We start from the raw sequence: 18,570 nt of genomic DNA, 5'->3' as shown, positions 1-18,570 counted from the left end.
CTGGAGACCAATTTTTGTTATATTTTAAAATAATCCAAGAGCAGGTTTTAATAAGCGGCTATGATTTTGGCGTATGTAGTATATTCATAGGTGGAGGGGGTCGACTTTAATTTGAGGTCACCATAAAATGTTGCCTGCAGAGACACTAACCCTGGCTGAGCTTGGCGGGTTTGTCGAGCAGCACGGTGTTGAGCCAGCACTGCGCGGAGGGGGCGGGGCTGATGGTGGCCACGCCCTCCTGCAGCGTGACGCGGCAGTGCAGCGGCAGCACGCCGGCGCCCGACAGCACGATGTCCGGCGTGGGCGAGTACTCTTCGCTGCCGATCACTGTCTCGCCTTCCTGGAATTTAAGTCAATATTCAAATCACGTAAAACCCCGTAACTTAGGGTTTTTTTTTATTTTTTTTTTTTTTTTATAGAATAGGAAGGCGGACGAGCATATGGGCCACCTGATGGTAAGTGGTCACCAACGCTCTTAGACATTGGCATTGTAAGAAATATCAACCATCGCTTACATATCCAATGCGCCACCAACCTTGGGAACTAAGATTTTATGTCCCTTGTGCCTGTAATTACACTGGCTCACTCACCCTTCAAACCGGAACACAACAATATCAAGTATTGCTGTTTTGCGGTAGAATATCTGATGAGTGGGTGGTACCTACCCAGACGAGCTTGCACAAAGCCCTACCACCAGTAAACAAGTATTTAGAACAGTATTTGGAACAAAGTGATTTTACGGATATGAATTAGTCACCTTGAGGTGGTAGAGCGTTACTCCAGTTGAAAGCAGGTTATCATCTATTCCCACAAGATGCGGCATGTCCGAGTCGAGAACAACTCCCAGACCGCTCTTCCTGAGGCCGAGTGCCTTCTGTTCCTGTAGGATCTGTTGCGTTTCCCGCCATTTCTCCGTCCACTTCTCCGTTAAGACTTTCTCTTGCGCCTCCTTGCGTTGCAGCGTAGCGAGTACAGCTGGTTCCATTTCGATGGGATCCTGACATAATAATAAATTTAGTATATAATATACTATATATCATCGTTTTATACTTATAATATAAAGAGCGACGTTTTATAAATAATATCTTGAAACCACAAAACAATATTCTAATTGTATGCAATTCAGAATTAAATACTTTAGGATCCAGAATTCTTTTTACAATTTCAGGCGCTTTTTGTAACGATAATATTATTTATTATTCTACACGTAATGTATGGGTATATCGATGTGTATACTAATTCTTATAAATATAGTTTCCTCACCGTGTTGTGTGATATTTGCTTGCGCAGTTTCTCGATCTCCTCGCGCAGCTCCCTGATCAGTTTGACGTTTGGATCCTCGTTGATAGTGGGCTTGTTGATGATGTTCTTAGCCCTGTTGGCGTACCTGAGAGTGGATAACGTTTCCCCGTAATTGCAATCCGCTGGTGATATCTAAAAATTTAATTATTAATCATCAAATTAACAGAACAACTATATGTCTCAATAAAGTAATGAAAAATTACAAAATAAACAATCTACTTACCGCGGCTATCATAATAGTCTTAGAGTTTCCTCCGAGTGAATCTTTAAGTAACCATGTTAACACCGAATCTCGGTATGGAATAAACACTTTTTTGCTTTTTGGTGTACGACCTGAAATATCACACAATATACTTAAGTTAAAATCATTAAACATTAATAAAATATACTTATATTTAACATATTTCACTAATAAAAATGGACCTACGGTATTACCTTGTACTCCTTCATTTTAATCGCAGCAAAAATAATAAGCAATGAAAATACAGTTCTTAAATTTGAATACATAGTACATTTCTAATGTCTAAAAAACAAAAAACTTTTGCTCCAACTATCAAATTATAATGTGAACTACTAATTGTAACGATAAAGATTCATTTAATCAAAAGCTTCACACAATTACTTACTATCGACAGGCTGGTTAGTGGCCTCAGCGAGTGCAGAGATAACAGAGCCTAGTGTCACAAGTGACTTGTTGATGTGTGCGCCTTCGACCAACCGCTGACCAGTCGCTCCAGTGGCATCAGCTCGCTCACTAAAATAATTTGTATGATTAAGTTACATAGATTATTTTACAAGTTAAGAATTTCATATATAATTTCACGGGAGTTTAAAATTTCATAGAAATTATATCTTCAGTCATCAGTTACCTGCCAGCGAGATCAACGAGATGGACCTTGGACACAGTCTCGCTGGGCATATTGTTGTGACGCAAGTAGCTCGCCTGCACGAAGGTGATGGTGAAAATGGCGTGCGACCGCGAAGATACATCATTCATTTGCGTCGATGCAGTGGTTCGGTGGAGATTACCACGATGCATGCATTCCTGAGAACAGATTTATTCATCTCCTTAATTATCTGAGTTCATATATTCATGACGTCTATTCCATGTAGAAATTCATCTATGAGTCACAACTTTTCGAAAATTATCAGGTTTTTTTTAAATGAATAATTTATGAATAATAAAATACTTATTATTATTATGATCATATTAATGATATACATAATATTTAACTCATCGTATGTTAAACGAGACGAGATATTTATTATTTAATACTTAAGAGGAGAAATGAATTAATAACCTACTTGTATGTCATCATAATCTGAGACCAGGTGTTTGGACAAGTCTTGGACGTAAGGACCGAGTTTAGGATGCTCTCGGACTCTCAGCGAGTGTCCCGCGTCGGTGGCCAGCAAGTCCTTAACTCTCTCGTTGTATATCTCGAGGTAGCTGACCTCCGTGCGATAGGAAGCACCGGATTCCTTTCCTGCCGCTACCCGCGAGAACAGTTGGCGACATATACGCGGAATAAGTCCTTGTGATTCCTGTCAAAGAAATTACGAGTAGATTTATACATACATACATGAATAGTCTTGAAGTTATCGGTAAAATAGTTCAACTTAGATATTTTGATAGTAAATGGCTATATCTATAATTGTAATTGTTGAAAGGTTACAAAAACTAGGCTTCCTAACGAAGCGAAAGCGAATGTGAAGCGCAGTTTATACAAGACAACGGTTAGCATTCCGCAACTAAGAAAGAATAACAATGACAGAATTACATTTCTTTCTAATTCTTGGCTATGAAGGTAAGTCCGAGTGAGATAACAATATTGAACCAAATACGAAAGGATTTTTTGAAATAAGCATGAAACGATATTTAAATTAGCATACGTTACAAAATCTTTAAGAAAAATATTTTTTTTATTATCGTGTATCAATATTCATTACAATGCTAAATAAGAACGCAAACGCAAAAACATGACTCATCGACCTTAATAATATGCAATCACCACAATACAATTACGGTGCCTACGACTTCCTATGTTTGGAACTGTGCTCCAATGAAAAGGCATCCAGTTTTTCTGACAAGCAATTCTCGGTAATAGTAAGAATTCTATTCTATTCTCTATTCACACCTTGGAAAATATATTGATATGAGCGTGGTGACTTATAAACACTAAATTCAGCACCAGCGACTCTTCAATACCCACAAACAGCATTAACACTTTGGGTCAGAATTGAGGTGCTTCTACTGCAGCGTGAAGAAGTACGTTCAAGAAACTTCTGCCGCATTGGAGTCCAATGTTTGTGAAGGTTGATATAATCCGTATATTTACTAGGAGATAGATCTTTGTGCAAGCTCATCTGAGTAGATACAACACATTCAACACATATTCGACCATAAAACAACAATTCCGATATCCAATCTTGGTGACGCATTGGTAATATAAGGAGTGCTTAATATTTCTTACGACGCCGGTGACCACTTACATCGGTCGTCTACCGACTATTATTAAATATATATATATATATATATATATATATTTATATATATATAAGCCGAGATGGCCTAGTGGTAAGAACGCGTGAATCTTAACCGATGATCGTGGGTTCAAACCCGGGCAAGCACCACTGAATTTTCATGTGCTTAATTTGTGTTTATAATTCATCTCGTGCTTAACGGTGAAGGAAAACATCGTGAGGAAACCTGCATGTGTCTAATTTCATTGAAATTCTGCCACATGTGTATTCTACCAACCCGCATTGGAGCAGCGTGGTGGAATAAGCTCCAAACCTTCTCCTCAAAAGGGAGAGGAGGCCTTAGCCCAGCAGTGGGACATTAACAGGCTGTTACTGTATATATATATATATGTAAAACTTAAAGGAAAAGGCAAACAAGAAAGCATAAGTAGAGGATAACCTTAGGTCAAAGTGATTTTGTTACAAAATGGCGAAAAAATATGTAGCATTAATGGAGTTAGTGCATTGCATGTGCATCATGACTATTGTTTTCTTATCAATTATGATAAATTATTATACAACTTTAAGCTCATAGTCATGCCAAATGGCTTTTCTTTATATATTTCGGCAAGTAATTTATATACGCACACACATAATTATTATCAAAAACAAGTAAATAAATATGTATAAAAGAGATGATCTTAACGAAATTTCATTATTTGTATGTGGATAGACATACATTAGTGATAAATATAGCGATCCGTTCATTAATTGGTTTGAACGATTTTATCTAAAATTTTATCTTAAATCTGACTCATATCCACGAACGATCCGTACAAAACATCATCACCAACTGTATCTCTGATCCGGTTTTATTTTAGAATATCAAGTGAAAACGAGCAACTCTCTTAAAGTATACAAATTTCAAAGGGAATCAAGTTCCAAGATTACGAGTTGCTACCCTTGAAGGACGACTTTGGATAATAATTATAAATCTTATATATATTGATATATCGGAAAGACGATATCTTATAAATTATCGAATATCAATCGAATGATGTTCATGTTTTTTTAATAAGATAAGCAATATGCAACACAAAATTACTTAAAACATAAATGTTGTGAAAGATAGATATAAAACTAGACATACAAAATACCTCAAAAAGAAACTTCTCGTACAAAATCTATCAATACATCATAAATACGATGGTTATGATGTCCTCGAGACCGGTTACGGCCACGGCGTCCAATCTCAAAAGAGATTAAGCCATACAGGACATTGTAATGCACAAGTGTGTGCGCGAACACAGGCGCACTCTATTCCTTTACTTTACTTTCTTATAACTCAATGGGTCGGCAATTCGACACGATCGGAAAGAGTTCAAGCATATGACCAACGGCTTCAAGTGCTTTACGAGGCACGGAAGTGTACACACTTCCAACTTTTTATTTGTATGGAATGAAAACAACCCCGTCTAATGACACTAATCGGAATCAAAATTTGCGAGTGCGAGTTTTTTGCGTCATCATTAACGAGCATCGGACATCGACTAGCATTCGAAAGTGAGAACGTGAACGCTCGCGAGTGGTTGTTAAATGTAATTTGCGAGTGCGGGAGGCAACTTTGATAATTCAAAGAGAAAAATTAACTTTAAAGCGATTGAAAAGTTATCACATAGATTTTCACAGCAAAAGTAGCGTGAGAACGTGTCGAACTGCTTAACCGAAGTTTTTAATAAAATAATGGCGGAACGGTTTTTTTCACGACCTCGGAATCTGCGGCTATATCTAGCCACGAGACCAACGAGCTAGACCAGATATATTCGTATCATACAGCATGTACTTCCTTATTATTACTTTATTGTCTATAGGAGTATTATTTATATATAATTTGAGATCATGCAAATTTTCTTATAGTAATAGTATCTATGCTGGAGTTTGAACTATCACGTCTGCGTTAGCGAAAATTAATGAACTTCGATGGAAGGACGTGAAACCCGCTGACGCATAGTTAATTAACTACTTCAGCCCCCGTATTTTACGATGACGCATGCGTAATTGTTCGTATTTCAAAACTCGCATAAGTATCACAGAGAGTATATATTTTACATAAATAGATATTGGTATATCTACTTGACATTAATAGACGTCGAAACGTCAAACGTGACTGTCGTCATTAAAGATGTACCTACACATATGTATTTTCCGTGTATTTTTCCACAGCGAAAGTTTTCGCTTCATAATATTCTATACCGTTCAACTATCACCACGACTATTGTTATATATGTATATATATGTATGTGTATATAGAGTCAGGATTATTTTCACTTACCGCTGACCCACTTCCCATCATAGTGAATGTCTTCCCGCTTCCAGTCTGCCCGTAAGCGAATACGCACGCATTGTAACCTTCAAATGCACTGTCAATCACATCCAGACCAAGATCAGAGAATACCTGAAACGAAAAAAATGTAATAAGTTAATATTAAAAACGGCCCGCATCTGTAAAGTTGGAGACACACCTCTTGGTAGGCCAAGATAACTCAAACAAAAAGTCTTTCCATTCGCTAAATTGCGAATATATAGCTGACACATAACATCTGTTCAGCGCCCGCATTGCAGAATGCTTTTGACTCTCATATTCGAAATACAAATGACCTAATTTTGAAAATCATAATGAAATTAGACAAAGTAAAAAGACCGCTGATATAATCTGCAATATTTTATGGCCAAGTGTGCTGTCCTTGCGAATTTCTTGGTATTCTAGCTAAATGTATTTTGTGAAAAGTTTGGACCGAAACTACATTGAAACGCTGTGTTCGAGTTTGACGACGATACAGACTCAAGGGATATAACAACTTACACCCATGGGGATGAGGTACCCATCAATCAGTCCATTTGACTTTGTTGTCCGATGTAAAATTATAGTCTAATTATTTTTATTTTAAATTAAATATTCTATGTAATCCGTCATAATAATAACCATTCATCGGTCATTTATATTATTAGGAAAAACAGCAGACCGTACAATATATAGGTTAAATTATTTTTATTTCTTTTTTTTTGTAAACGAATCATGATACATATTTAAAAAAAACCGTCGAGTTTCTTTCGCCGGTTTTTCTAGGGCTGGGTGTTTCTTTTCCGAACCGGTGATAGTTTCTGGTTTGACTATCAACAATAATTTTGATTTGATTTTAATTAAATAAAATCAAACCAAAATCCTATATTCAAAGTAGATGCTTTACAATTATTAATTGTCAATGTAGCAGTTTCTAATTTGAAAATCCTTAGAAGAACCGGTGAAAGAAATCAGCGTTTTTTTATCATGTCTTGTAATTGTTTACTATTTTCAGTGTGAAAAGAAATAGCCAGGTTAGCCAATTTTTCTAAATTCAGCAACGGAGGCATTTTGAACGTTTTCGTTTTTGTTAAGTATGTATATTGTTAATTAGCAACAAGTTATTTAAATACTAGTTGATATTAAAAATATATTATCCTTACAAATTTTATAAATGCGAAATATGATTTTGTTTGTTTGTTTGTTACGCTTTCACGTTTTAACTACTCAATCGATCGTTATTAAATTTTACATACACGTTGTTAGGGGTGCAGAAATCTAACCGTCTAACGTGCCCCATCAGGAGCGGAGCGGAAACTAGACTTTTTTACTTAACTTTTTTACTTGTATAAAAATAGATTTGATTTTTTTAAAGAACACTTTTGTAGTATCCACTTTGTCGTAACTGACTACTGGAAGTATATACACTCCCGCGCCTATGAAAACACGTAAAGCCGTTGGTCGTGCGCCTAAATTATTTCCGGTCGTATGTAACCAGTTTTTATGGATGATAAATATATATAATTCCTTATATAATATACCCTGTCGGGTTAAACGTCCCATCGGATTACGATTGCACCTTGAAGAATGGTAACAGCGGTATACATATATTTATATTATTTGATCATTGCGCAGAGCCTGTGACTCAGTCTGTATTACGTCACATGAACGCCATTATGACTCCTGGTTGTTTACTTGTTTACTTCAATGCACTCATTAAAGAATACACTCAAATAAACGTTTTGCAAATTTATCATGAGATACAATTTTTTTTTTTTTAATTTTTATCATCCTGATCTTATCTTATTCTATTCTGTTCGTGAGTTAAAGTAGGTTTTATATTTTTGCATGTATTACGTCTAGTAGTAGTAGGATACAATTAATTCTTATTTATCATGTTCACGTATGCAGCACCTAATTTATTGTATCCAATTTTAAGAACGGAATAAATAAATAAATGTATATATTAAATAATGGTATTACAGTATCACTAGTTTATTAAGAACTTATTTAATATATTATAGTCAAATATTGAATGAAGGATCACTTGCATTGCTTGATATACTAACAGTAACAGCCTGTGAATGTCCCCCTGCTGGGCTAAGGCCTCCTCTCCATTTCGAGGAGAAGGTTTGGAGCTTATTCCACCGCGCTGTTCCAGTGCGGTTTTTTCACGATGTTTTCCTTCACCGTCAAGGACACGATAAACATTCAGTGGTGCTTGCCCGGTTTGAACCCACGATCATCGGTAACGCGTTCTAACCACTAAGCAATCTCGGCTTGCTTGATAACGATTGATGTAAATCTTTATAACTCCAACACAAATGTATACAAAAATGTTTTTTTTTTTATTTGGTTCGACCACATATCATGTCTATATTATCTTTAATTATTAAATATTTTAATGTCATTATAATGTGCCAGCATGTTTATTTATAACGCAGGTTTATTAACATACAGCATCATAATCTACGTTTTAAGAAAAAAACTATTTATAGAGTTGTGGTATTTATTTGCAATATAAATATTAGTTTGCATTTAACGACGTCGAGTCCAGATGATATATATATACGTTATATTATATACTTGTAATTTTAGTATGTATTGATAATATAATTTATTTATTGATAATAATATAATGAATAATAATGTCCTCCAGACCGATTTCGGCCACGGCGGCCAATCTCAAGAGAGATTAGCCAACTATGCAGGAGATATTATAGTGCACAAGTGTGTGCGCAAACACAGGTGCACTCTCTTCCCGAACTCTCATAATCCGATGGGACGGCAATTCGACACGACCGGAAAGAGGTCAGACGTAGGACCAACGGCTTTACGTGCTTTCCGAGGCACGGGAGTGTACACACTTCCAACTTCCAGACTACGGGCTGCTACTGAGAATTTTCTGAAACAAAAAGCCAATAACTTTTTATTGGCCCGACCTGGGAATTGAATTCAGGACCTCCGGGTCTGCAGCCTTACATTAAGCCCCTAGACCAACGAGGTTGTCGATTTTTATTGATATATTATATGTGTATTTTATATTTATATTGACATTTGTTTATTAGGTTTTTTTTTTGTTATAGATTAATGTTATTTTATTTATTATTACAGCACCAACTACCTCATATCTTATGAGTTATTACTTAAACCGTTGGTTGCTTGAAAGAGATCGCTATGTAGCGATAAGGTCGCCAAAGTTGTATGCTACTTTTATTTAGGCTGTATCCATGTTTTGTTTTTTTTTTCTCTTTGCGGTGTACAATAAAGTATCAAGTAAAGTATATATGACAGGAAGCGAAATTATCATTACTTGCGCCGTGTCCGTGATACGCAAAATATATGTATATACACTTATTATATATTATTTACTCGTGGTAGAGCTTTGTGCAAGCTCGTCTGGGTAGGTACCACAAACTCATCAGATGTTCTACCGCAAAACAGCAGTACTTGGTATTGTTGTGTTCCGGTTTGAAGGGTGAGTGAGCCATTGTAATTACAGGCACATCTTAGTTCTCAAGGTTGGTGGCACATTGGTGATGTAAGCGATGGTTAATATTACTTACAATGCCAATGTCTATGTGCGTTGGTGACCACTTACCATCAGGTGGCCCATATGCTTGTCCGCCTTCCTATTCTATAAAAAAAATACAAGAATTACTCATCATCTTAGATACCATGGATGGCCGCGCGTTTAATGTGAGAAAATTTGGCTATATATCTTACAGACTCAACACTAATTGTTTACAGATAAACAATTTGCGTTCCTAATTTAAAATTTAAAATATCAACGCATATTAAAATAAATTTAGCCAATACAACCTTGACATTTATGATTATCATGTCTGTTAAGTCTATTTATATATAAGTCAACTCATACATACAAAATCGGAAACGATGATCAAAGTATAATGAACTTATTTGAATCTGAACGCTGATTGGTCAATGATAGGTAGATAGTATAGTAGATAAGCGACCATTGAGCGTTCCAAAAAGCCGAGATGGCCTAGTGGTTAGAAAGAGTGAATCTTAACCGATGATCGTGAATTCAAACCCGGACAAGCACCACTGAATTTTCATGTGCTTAATTTGTAATTATAATTCATCTCGTGCTTGACGGTGAAGGAAAACATCGTGAGGAAACCTACATGCGTCTAATTTCATTTAAATTATGTCACATGTGTATTCTACCAACCCGCATTGGAGCAGCGTGGTGGAATAAGCTCTAAACCTTCTCCCCAAAAAGGGAGAGGAGGCCTTAGCCCAGCAGTGGGACATTAACAGGCTGTTACTGTTGTACTGTTGAGCGTTCCAATAATTATTTAATCGTATTTTGACAAACGTCTCAGAAATTAAAGGCTAATCAAATAATTAGGAAACGGTTTACACAAAATATATTAAATTGTATTACTATTAAAGCCAAATATAATTAATTATAAATGACAAAATAATAATAAAGATTGTTTTTATTAGGTGTACAAGATCGTAATGCATATTATGAAATAAAACATACTATACAACGGCGTTTGTTGACTCGCGGAAGTGTATCATTATAATACAATACAGAGCTCTTCACTTTTTACCCACGCTTACATACAATACGCAAAGAAAAAACGAAGAGGCTCTACACGAGAAAAAATACAATAAAATATATATAAAACGACACAGTAACAGCAACGGCCTGTTAATGTCCCACTGCTGGGCTAAGGCCTCTTCTCCCTTTTGAGGAGGTTTGTAGCTTGTTCCACCACGCTGCTTCAATGCGGGTTGGTAGAATACACATGTGGTATAATTTCAATGAAATTAGACACATGCAGGTTTCCTCACGATGTTTTCCATCACCGTCAAGTACGAGATGAATTATAAACACAAATTAAATGCAGCACATGAAAATTCAGTGGTGCTTGCCCGGGTTTGAATTCACGATCATCGGTTAAGGTTCACGCGTTCTAACCACTAGGCCATCTCGGCTATAAATCGACACACTTATGTAAAAAGAAAACCGTTAAAAATATATGTTATATTAATTAAATTATGTTGGTGTTGGTTTTATATACCTTGTCATGTATTACAGTCACGTATGAGACGCATGCCATTTGCCTATTAAAACGATTAAATAGTTATTACTTAATAATACCGTTAAATGACATCGTCGACGGGCCTGTTGGCGTGGTCGGTAGATACTTGCCTAACACGCCTAAGGTTGTGGGTTCGATTCCCACCCAGTACAGGCATTTGTGAGCATGAAACATGTCTGTTTGTCCTGAGTCTGGGTGTAATTATCTATATAAGTATGTATTTACAAAAGAAAAGTATTATATGTAGTATAACAGTTATCTGGTTTCCATAGTACGAGCTCAGCTTAGTTTGGGATCAGATGGCCGTGTGTGAATAATTTTCCAGAATATTCCCAGAATATTCCCAGAATACTCCCAGAATATCGTACTCAGCCGTTTTCAAACGACTGTTTCAGTGCAGCAGTGCTATTCTATTGTAACTTGGTTCGTATCTCACGCGTAAAATATTGAAAACCTATTTACGTTGATACGCTATTTTGATTCCTTTGCCATTTAAACGTTATAATTATTACGGTCAATGTCGCATATCACTTTCTGACATTTCACGTTCGTTTTCTATTGTGCGTTTCGAGTTTGTTCTTACTCTACTAATGTTTATTTTTACGTCATAATATAATAGGCAAAGACGAAACAATTTATGTTTTTCTTCTCCGTTTGTCAAATTTTTTTTTTTCGGTCGGTAGGTACTGAAGAGCGTCAGTCTTATCAATAAAATAAAATAAGATATTAGAGTAAAAAATATATTCGAAACATGTAAATACATATATGATTTCTTCAAATATTCAATAATGATTATGGTCGAATTACGACCATTAGGGCAACACTAGTATTTATTCATTTACTTGTAATTAACGGCATTACAGAAATGGTTGTTCTGTTATTATTTATTACTTCAATAAGGCCACATAGGATAACAATTTTATAATATATTACGAAAAATTAAAAGAAGATTAAAAGTAGAGACTTAGTATAAGTGTTAATACTGATTTAAAAAGCGATTTAGCGAAAAATCGCTTGAATCGCAATCCATGTTCTTTTCAGTCCGAAATAAAAATACAAAAAAAAATTAAAGAGTCGCATTAACGGATCAGTTTTTCGATTCTATAAACATCTGGAACAGTAGCAGTTCATACCGGTTCCGTTTTATTAAAACCGTAACAAATGACGGTAAAAAGACGCCACGCCACGTTCGTGACAACGACAAAAAGAGTCAACTGTACGAACGTGTGATGCGTTTTCAAATTCATCTCGTGCTCCTGACATCCGAGTTTAAATCGTTCACAATTTAAATTATAATGGCAATATAAGTAATGTTTAAAATTTATATCAACTTTCGTCGATATTTCATTGGGTAGAAACTTGACCAAATTTTTAATCTGTGCTCATAAGTAGCACGTTTCCTATCGAATGAATTAAGTGTCATTCCGTTAAATACAAAGAATGGTGTACGACAATTGTCGATATTCACATTTTAATATGTTGATTCAATCAAGTTCATCCTCGCTTCTCATTCAAGCACCTTAGAATATGTTCTAGACCATATTTTTTTATATTATTGCTAGGCGGACGAGCACATGGGTCACCTGATGGTAAGTGGTCACCAGCGTCCATAGACATTGGCGAGGTAAGAAATAATAACCATTCCTTACATCGCTAATGCGCCACCAACCTTGGGAAATGAGATGTTATGTCCCTTGTGGTTACACTGGCTCTCACCCTTTAAACCGGAACGCAACAATACTAAGTATTGCTGCTTAGCGGCAGAATATCTGATGAGTGGGTGGTACCTACCCAGACGAGCCTGCACAAAGCTCCACCACCAGGTGAAAATTATTGTACTAGACTAGACTTCTAGCGTCGTCATATACTATAAAGTTTGTGAAGACGAATTGATGATTGAAAAACAATTTGCCAAATAATTTTGATCGTTAACAGGACGCCTAAGTGACCTAGTTTAACAAAATTCATCAAAACGCCCGAAATCCTGAACTCCTTGAACAAACTACAACTTTAACATACAATGGAAACAAAATTGAAATTCCTATCAAAATCAATAGGCTATAGAGGCAACGGAAACCACGTTGCATAATACAGTTATTCGCACATTGTACTATCAAAATGGCGATTAAGTACGTCACTTTTGCGCAAGGTTATTTGAACACATCGTTAACTACAATCAATGAAAATAATGTTTTCACGATATCCATGCTATATCGACACGATGCTTTAGTTGTTTTTTTTTAATACTACTACGTAATTGCCATTGCCTAAAAGCCTTTTAGTCGTAAAAAGAAAACTAAATTAACATTTGTTACATTAATTGTGAAAAATTAAAGCGGGTGAACTGCGAAGCGTATTTATATAAGAATATTATATGCTAAAACCTATGAAATGTATATTGTTTTTACAGTTTTTTTATGAAGGCAAAAAAACAATTTCCTAATTTATTATTATAGATGTTAATCAAGAAACTACACGCCTATTTTCATTCTCTAGATAAGTGTAAATCTTATGTTAGTAATGGGGACAACAACCAAAGGTCAGGATTTAAATTTAAAAACAGTTCAGCTGATGTCGTGAGCCATGGCAACTAATGTATATATTATAACGTTACTTTTAAAGCATTAAGTTCATAAATAAATAACTCGTATTTTTGGAAGTTTGAATTTGGAAAAATTAACATACGACCTTTGGCGCTTATAGTAGTTGATGATGTTTGGAATAAAGCCTTTTTTTTAATAAAATATTTGGATCCACATATAAACAATTGTTGATAAATTAAAATAAAAAATGTAAAGTAACGTTTCTATGCGAAAGGTTTGTATAGAATTGATTCATAGTTTTTTTTCATCATATTGAAATTGTCCGTTGTTGCAGTTGTCCGAGATTTAGCTTAGTCTTAGCTATCAATAAAAATATATGTAAAAAAAAATCAATCTATATCCAAGATTAGACAGTAACAGTACAGTAACAGCCTGTTAATGTCCCACTGCTGGGCTAAGGCCTCCTCTCCCTTTTGAGAAGGTTTGGAGCTTATTCCACTTTCGCGTGTTCTACTTTCGCTGAATAGTGTAAAATAAATGTATTTCGTGCATATCGAATAGATTTTACGCAGAAAATAAAACAGGATGATTTTACATTATGAAAATTCGATTGACTTTTTTTGGTTTAATTTGAATATTGCCATGTTACAAAATCCATCACAAGGTATAGCGTAGTCTTGTCTGGTACTGTCTGTATTCTTGTATTCTCTGTTCCTATTTTGCCCTATTATCAACGAACATTACTATGTGTATTCTGATTGTTTACATAACTGCCACGGAAAGAAGATGTTATTAGATCTAATCCTACATACAACATTTTTTTATTTCTGTTAAAATTTTCGCGGAATTCGCTTTGGAAACAACAGTAAATGACGATCCAATTACGTTCACCGAAGAAATTATATCTTAAAAAATAGAATATGTAGTTTATATCCGTCCTGAAACTAATGAAAAAAAGAAAATCTCTTAATATCAACCATAAGATGCGCGCTGTCTAAGTTAGCCGGTTTGATGTTTGGAACTTGGACTGTTCTCCAGTTGTTATACAAATATAGTTTTATAGAAACAAAAGCGGTGATGTGCGGTGAAAGGGCGGACATATCACATGCGCATACATAATGCGGGGTCACATTCCAAGCAACAATAACATTAATAGACGATTATCGTATTTACATACCGTTTTACATGCGCGAACCTCGTGTTATGAGGGGTTTTAGGAAATATCACCAATTACAATAATGAAAGTAATAATATGAAAATGGCGTAAAAAGATTTATATTTATATCAAAAAATATTTTAAAAGTAACAATAATATAATACAAACAAAATGTTCAATAGATAACAAATTAGGTTACATAAAGACATTTGTCAGTCTTTATTATCATTTCTCACATCGTTGTGCCATTTTTTCTCTGTAACGTTTTATTGATTAATATCAACTTATCTATATGATCAAATCTGACAGGTATCTTGCATTATTGACGAGCCGTTTGGCGTGGTTGGTAGGTACCTGCCTTTCACGCCGAAGGCTGTGGGTTCGATTCCCACCCAGGACAGACATTTGTGTGCATGAACATGTCTGTTTGTCCTGAGTCTGGGTGTAATTATCTATATAAATATGTATTTACAAAAGAAAAGTAGTATATGTAGTATATCAGTTGTCTGGTTTCCATAGAACAAGCTTTGTACAAGCTTAATTTGGGATCAGATGGCCGTGTGTGAATAAAGTCCCGGGATATTATTATTATATTATTATTATCCAAAGCGTTTCTCGTTTTGCATCCGCAAGCATTCAACACTAGCAATACTTAACGAGAAAACATTTATCATCAGATATATACTGGTGGTAGAGCTTTGTGCAAGCCCGTCTGGGTAGGTAGCACCCACTCTTCAGATATTCTACCGCAAAACAGCAGTACTTGTTATTGTTGTGTTCCAGTTTGAAGGGTGAGTGAGCAAGTGTTATTACAGGCACAAGGTACAAAACATCTTAGTTCCCAAGGTTGGTGGCGGATTGGCGATGTAAGCGATGGTTAACATTTCTTACAATGCCAATGTCTTGGGAGTTGGTGACCACTTACCATCAGGTGGCCCATATGCTTGTCCGCCAACCTATACTATAAAAAAATATATTTTATATAATCCTGGTAACCATTTGGTAACCACATATGAGCCGTGATGATCAAGCAGTGAATAGATAGGATCTTAACAAAAGATTGTGTTCAAATTCGCGAGCTTAAATTCGGAAAGATCACTGAATTTAAACGTGCTTAAGCAACGTGAGACAACCATCACACAATCGTAACTTGACGATGTCTTAAGAGATGAACACGAGAGTTTAAACAACCTCCAGATTTACAGAGGACTTGAACCCAGGACCTTGAGATCTGCCTTGTAAGCTAGATCACTAGACCGATAAGGATGACTGTCACTTAATTATATACTACCAATAATAAGCAAGTTGTTCTCAAAGATAAAAAGAGTTAAAACAAGGGCAAAATTGAGCGGAAAATAGATACATGATTATCTTCATTGGGAGTCGACATCGTCACCACAAATTAGAAACTCTTTAGGTTAGGTCACTGCCTCGTTGCATGTACTTAAGTTTTTAGCAAATCACTTTTCTTTGTGTAAACGCACTGACCTAAAACGCGTCTTGCCAATGTTCTCGAATACAATGCTTCCGGATTTAAGATGGCATTGATTATTTTTAACTCACTTTTGACAACATATAATTTTCGTCTATTTCTGTACAAGCTGCTTTAAGCGCGACTCTATTCGCTTTGACAACCACAATTATTTTCTGTCTAATGATAAGCTCTTTCTTTCCATTGTGAGCTAATAAGGATGTGCGAATACTCAGTTTAATTTCGGACCATTATTTATTGATCGGCATATCAATAAATAATGGTCATAATACGTGTCAGTATATACAGACAATTATTATTTATAATAATCTTTCGGCACTTCCGGGTACAAAATTACTATTATCAAATAGTTTAGTTATTGTGTCAAAAGTTTTGTCGTTTATATAGACACCCCAAGGTACTACAAACAGCCAGTATTATTTTATAGAATAGATTGGCAGACGTGCAAATGGGCCACCGGATGGTAAGTGGTCACCACTGCTAATAGACATTGTTATTGTTAGAAACATTAACCATTTCTTATATCGCCAAAGTGCCACCAATCTTGGGAACTAAAATGTTTTATCTCTCGTGTTTATATACCGAAACACAACAATACTGCTGTTTTACCCAGGCGAGCTTGCACAAAGCCCTACCATCAAATATTCTATTCTATATCTTCGAAATACATTTATATATTAAATTCAACTATTATATTTTACTTTGCTATACTGAAATCAACAACGCCTTGACTTGACACGAAGTTGCCGGAAAATAGATATTATTAAATATAGTCTGTACCCACACATGAGACGCATTTATTGGATTTACATCCAAAACAAGAGTTCTTAGCGAAAACACTTGAGAGCAAGCTATCGACTGTATATTTACATAACACGTTATGTTATTAAAATATGGAAATACAAGTTATAAAAACCTAACATGAACAACATCAATATTCATTAAATGCAGAACGCATATTTAAAAATTTGCTTTTCGTTAAAATCATTCGATTTCACTCAAATTCTTAGATGTTTTATTAGTTTTTTCACAGATTTAGGAATAAACGAACATAAAGATTGATATGAAGCCGTAGGGCAAGGATTTGAACCCTAGACTTCGTAATCTGCAGTCTGATAAACTACCAAAATACCAAAGCGACAAACCAGACCAGACTAGAATAGATACACTCCAATATCATCAGGAAATAATAGAAACTCACCTGGTCCTGTGTCGCGAAGTGCTTATCACCGCTGTCGAATGACCAGTACGAGTGGTCGAAAGTGAAGTCTTTAGACTTCTCCCGGGACCCATCGTTTTGTTCTTTGCTATTCTGTGGACAATTATTTGGAATTAACAATTATGTTTTTTATTATTTTTTCAATTCCAATAAAAATTTTAACATTCCAAGGAGGTGGTAGCTTTACATTATTTTTTTAATTATATTATTATAAATTAAAAAGTATCGTTTAACTTGTTCCATGAATAAGGAGTTTCTCATTTCAGCTGATGTTTTAATTTTAATTAATGTATTCAAAATTAATTAGTTCAAAATCATCCCTTAAAACCATACACGTATCTCTCGTATATCTCGTTTTTTTTTTCTTTAGACAAGCCGGTTGGCGTGGTTAGTAGGTACCTGCCTTTCACGCCGAAGGTTGTGGGTTCGATTCCCACCCAGGACAAACATTTGTGTGCATGAACATGTCTGTTTGTCCTGAGTATGGGTGTAAATTATCTATATAAGTATATATTTACAAAAGAAAAGTAGTATATGTAATATATCAGTTGTCTGGTTTCCATGGCACATGCTCTGCTTAATTTGGGATCAGATGGCCGTGTGTGAATAAAGTCCCAGGATATTATTATTATTATCTCTAGACTTTGTTTGATTGTTCGCTTGTTTAAGCGAAGCAAAGGATCTATCTATCCGTCCGATTTAAAAAACAAAAAATGTTAAGTAGCACATTTATTGAGTAAGATTATATAGGATATTATGTCAAACGACCCACGGATTAGGAACAGTAGGGGTATTCTATAAGAAAAAAGCCGAAATCGACGGCAGAAAACGGTCATGAAAGGTCAGAATGTGATGTGCGGCATTGACCGTAATAATTGTGACATGAAGAATACACGAATCAAAATAGTATATCATCGTAAGCCGGTTGTCAACATTTCACGGGTGAATTCTTACAGAAAAGCACCGCAGACGCGTT

The 18,570-nt window shown here is 35.4% G+C and overlaps 1 protein-coding gene across 5 annotated transcripts in view; it reads right to left on the bottom strand.

The window, feature by feature from the left end:
* Window positions 1-18,570, bottom strand: part of LOC126775883 (kinesin-like protein Klp98A) — a 93,511-nt gene that overhangs the window by 70,127 nt on the left and 4,814 nt on the right. For all 5 annotated transcript variants that reach the window (XR_007669917.1, XM_050498035.1, XM_050498033.1 and 2 more), the window contains exons 3-11: window positions 17,577-17,687; window positions 6,098-6,220; window positions 2,608-2,847; window positions 2,172-2,347; window positions 1,929-2,056; window positions 1,526-1,635; window positions 1,264-1,434; window positions 758-997; window positions 151-340 (exon numbers count right to left, since the gene is read on the bottom strand). Coding sequence is in view for 4 of the 5 variants with exons in the window: in XM_050498035.1 (XP_050353992.1) it covers window positions 151-340; window positions 758-997; window positions 1,264-1,434; window positions 1,526-1,635; window positions 1,929-2,056; window positions 2,172-2,347; window positions 2,608-2,847; window positions 6,098-6,220; window positions 17,577-17,687 (1,489 nt within the window). In the remaining variant the exon portion in view is untranslated. The remainder of the gene's footprint in view (window positions 1-150; window positions 341-757; window positions 998-1,263; window positions 1,435-1,525; window positions 1,636-1,928; window positions 2,057-2,171; window positions 2,348-2,607; window positions 2,848-6,097; window positions 6,221-17,576; window positions 17,688-18,570) is intronic.

This window comes from Nymphalis io, chromosome 19, assembly GCF_905147045.1.
Source record: "Nymphalis io chromosome 19, ilAglIoxx1.1, whole genome shotgun sequence".
Taxonomy (NCBI): Eukaryota; Metazoa; Arthropoda; class Insecta; order Lepidoptera; family Nymphalidae; genus Nymphalis; species Nymphalis io.
The sequence above is the reverse complement of the archived record's forward strand: the minus strand, read 5'-3'. Positions and strand labels throughout refer to the sequence as shown.